We start from the raw sequence: 2,787 nt of genomic DNA on the forward strand, positions 1-2,787 counted from the left end.
CACAGGAGCTGCTGAAACAGTTCTACTCCGCCATCATTGAATCCATCCTCTGCACTTCTATAACTGTCTGGTTCAGATCAGCTACCAAATCTGACCTCAGAAGACTACAGAGGGTGGTCCGGACTGCTGAGCGAATCACTGGTACAAACCTCCCTTCCCTCCAAGAACTGTACTCATCCAGAGTGAGCAAAAGGGCTGGCAAAATCACTCTGGACCCCTCACATCCAGCACACTCCCTCTTTGAACTGTTGTCATCTGGTCGACGCTACAGAGCACTGAGCACCAGAACGACCAGACACAGGAACAGTTTCTTCCCTCAGGCAATCCATCTCATGAACACTTAACAATAACTGTGGAACACACACTATTTATACACTCATACACTTATTTATCTAACACACATACTCAGTCTACACCTCAAATTTGCACATAATATACCTGTACATACAAAACTGTCTATTGTAATATACCTGCACATACAATTGTCAATTTATATATTTTTATTCCTTATTTACTTGTTTTATTTTTTATTTATTTTAATTTTTTATTATCTGTGTTTTTTGTTCTGTCACTGTCATTCTGTTACACTGTGGAAGCTTCTGTCACGAAAACAAATTCCTCGTATGTGTAAACATACCTGGCAATAAACTTCATTCTGATTCTGATTCTGAAAATTGGGTTAAATGTTTAGAATAGAAATTGTGCTTCAGTAATTTTGTGTTAATTGCGTAAAAATATTTTAACGTGTTAAGGATTGTAAAATTACGCGTTAACGATGACAGCCCTAATATATATATATACATATATATATATAATTATTTTTTTGTTTTTGTTTTTTCATTGTGTATCTTTAAATTATTTAGGTTTCATTAACCTAAAACATTGCATATTTAACACTGCTTTTATACACATACCACACTGTTCGTGTTTTGTTTAGTTTACATATTCGGTGGACATATTCAGTTTAATATTTTATAAATACACACATATATGCATATACAATATATACATATGAAATGGCCCCACAACGTCAACATTTTCATGATTTTCATGATATACTACTTTTTTGGGGACATTTGATCCTCAAAATGTAGGTTAAACAAGTACACACACACACACACACACACAGAGTGGCCCTCCCAAAAATATTTAGACACTTAAGACACAGTAAAAAGCATTATATAATAAAATATGATATAATGAAATATCAAACCATGTCACTTAAAATAAATAAATAAAACAAACTATGGAAAATTATTAAGCTTAATAAGCTTATTGTTAATATACTGAACTATACGTTAAAATAGTGTTAATATTAGTATTGTGTATTATGCAAATACAATATTATTATTGTATATATTATTATTATTATTATTATTATTATTATTATTATTATTCATATGAACTACACCAGTGTTTATTTCATATATTAAAAAAATTACCGTGAGACAAGTTGGTAAGAAATAATTCAAAGAGTGGTTCGAGAATGTGAAGATAACGTTTGATATTTTGTATCTACTGTAATACCAAAAAGGGAAAGAAAAAAAATGAGAGAAACTGAGATCAATTTGAGCATGATTTAAATGTCCAAATGCTTTTTGAGGCCACTGTATGTGCAATACAGGGGTTAAAGCAGAAAAAAAATCCTGAGCCTGAACTTTTCTCTGGGTGTAGGGGGGGTGGGGGCAGCACATGCAAAGCATGCAATGACTGTGGCAACTTTAACATTTGAAAGGATACTACGGCAAAGTTATCGCTTTTCTTATTCAAACTGATTTTTTTTTTTTTTTTTTTTTTTTTTTCTTGTAACACTCCAAAGAAAGAAAAAATTGAAATCGCATCATATGACCCCTTTAAGCAATTCAAATTCACAGCATATACAAAGGAAGAGTTTAGCCCCTTTCACACATACAGTCTTTACAGGTAAATTACTGGTAAGTTACCATTAAGAGATCATGTGTGAACAGGACCTTTTCAAAAATCCCGGTAAATTTGTTCTGGCAATCATATCATTCTTATGGAGATTACATAATTACTCTGAGCTGTTTAAAGCTCCGCTGCTTTTTAATTAGTTTTTCTATGTAAATATGCCCAATATTTCAATTGAATATTCTCAATTCACCAGGGCTGTGACTCTGCAGTTGGATACTATTATGCACGTCTCGTGTTTATAAGAGCAAAACAATTTCATTGGCTAGTAATGCTAGTTTGGTTGAGAGTGAAAGCTGTGCTCCTCGAATACCATTGGTTGGCAAACTCATGGACTCGAAAGTGATATCAACAAGTTTTTTTTTTTATATGTAGGAGTATTTTTTTCCGCAGCCAAACGCTGCACGCCGGAGATCCGGCACGGTGCCGGAGAACTTTAAGCCCTGGTAATACAAATATAAATAAAATATTTAACACTTTGACCGTGTTTTCTTATTACATGGTCAAAGAAATTAAGAATTATTCAGTACCTTCTGACCAGCGATGATAACTTTGTCTCCAATGTGAAGTCCCATACTTGAAAGCTGGGCACGAGCTTTGTCCGAGAGGAGACCTGGAGGCAGGAGAGGGAGGGGAGAGTCGAGCCTCGGGAGGACCTCCTGCAGCAATGAGCGCAACTCTTTAGCCTGGACCGCGGCATCAGCTATTTCAAGATGCATGTCTAGAGGCTCTGGAACAACATCATCCGGACACTGGCCCTTATCATTCTAAAAAGATAAGGCAAGTAACATTTGTTAAATGGTTTACTGAAAACATGTCCAAAAAAATAAAAAATAAATAAAAATAATTATATATATA

At 34.4% G+C, this 2,787-nt stretch overlaps 1 protein-coding gene across 1 annotated transcript in view; it reads right to left on the bottom strand.

Moving 5' to 3' along the window:
- Positions 1 to 2,787, bottom strand: part of LOC107685343 (CAP-Gly domain-containing linker protein 4-like) — a gene marked incomplete at its 3' end in the record, with an annotated part of 51,625 nt that overhangs the window by 29,828 nt on the left and 19,010 nt on the right. Inside the window, exon 6 of the mRNA XM_016481891.1 lies at positions 2,460 to 2,696. Within this exon, the coding sequence (XP_016337377.1) occupies positions 2,460 to 2,696 (237 nt within the window). The remainder of the gene's footprint in view (positions 1 to 2,459; positions 2,697 to 2,787) is intronic.

This window comes from Sinocyclocheilus anshuiensis, unplaced genomic scaffold (genome assembly GCF_001515605.1).
Source record: "Sinocyclocheilus anshuiensis isolate Anshui unplaced genomic scaffold, SAMN03320099.WGS_v1.1 scaffold974, whole genome shotgun sequence".
Lineage (NCBI taxonomy): Eukaryota > Metazoa > Chordata > Actinopteri > Cypriniformes > Cyprinidae > Sinocyclocheilus > Sinocyclocheilus anshuiensis.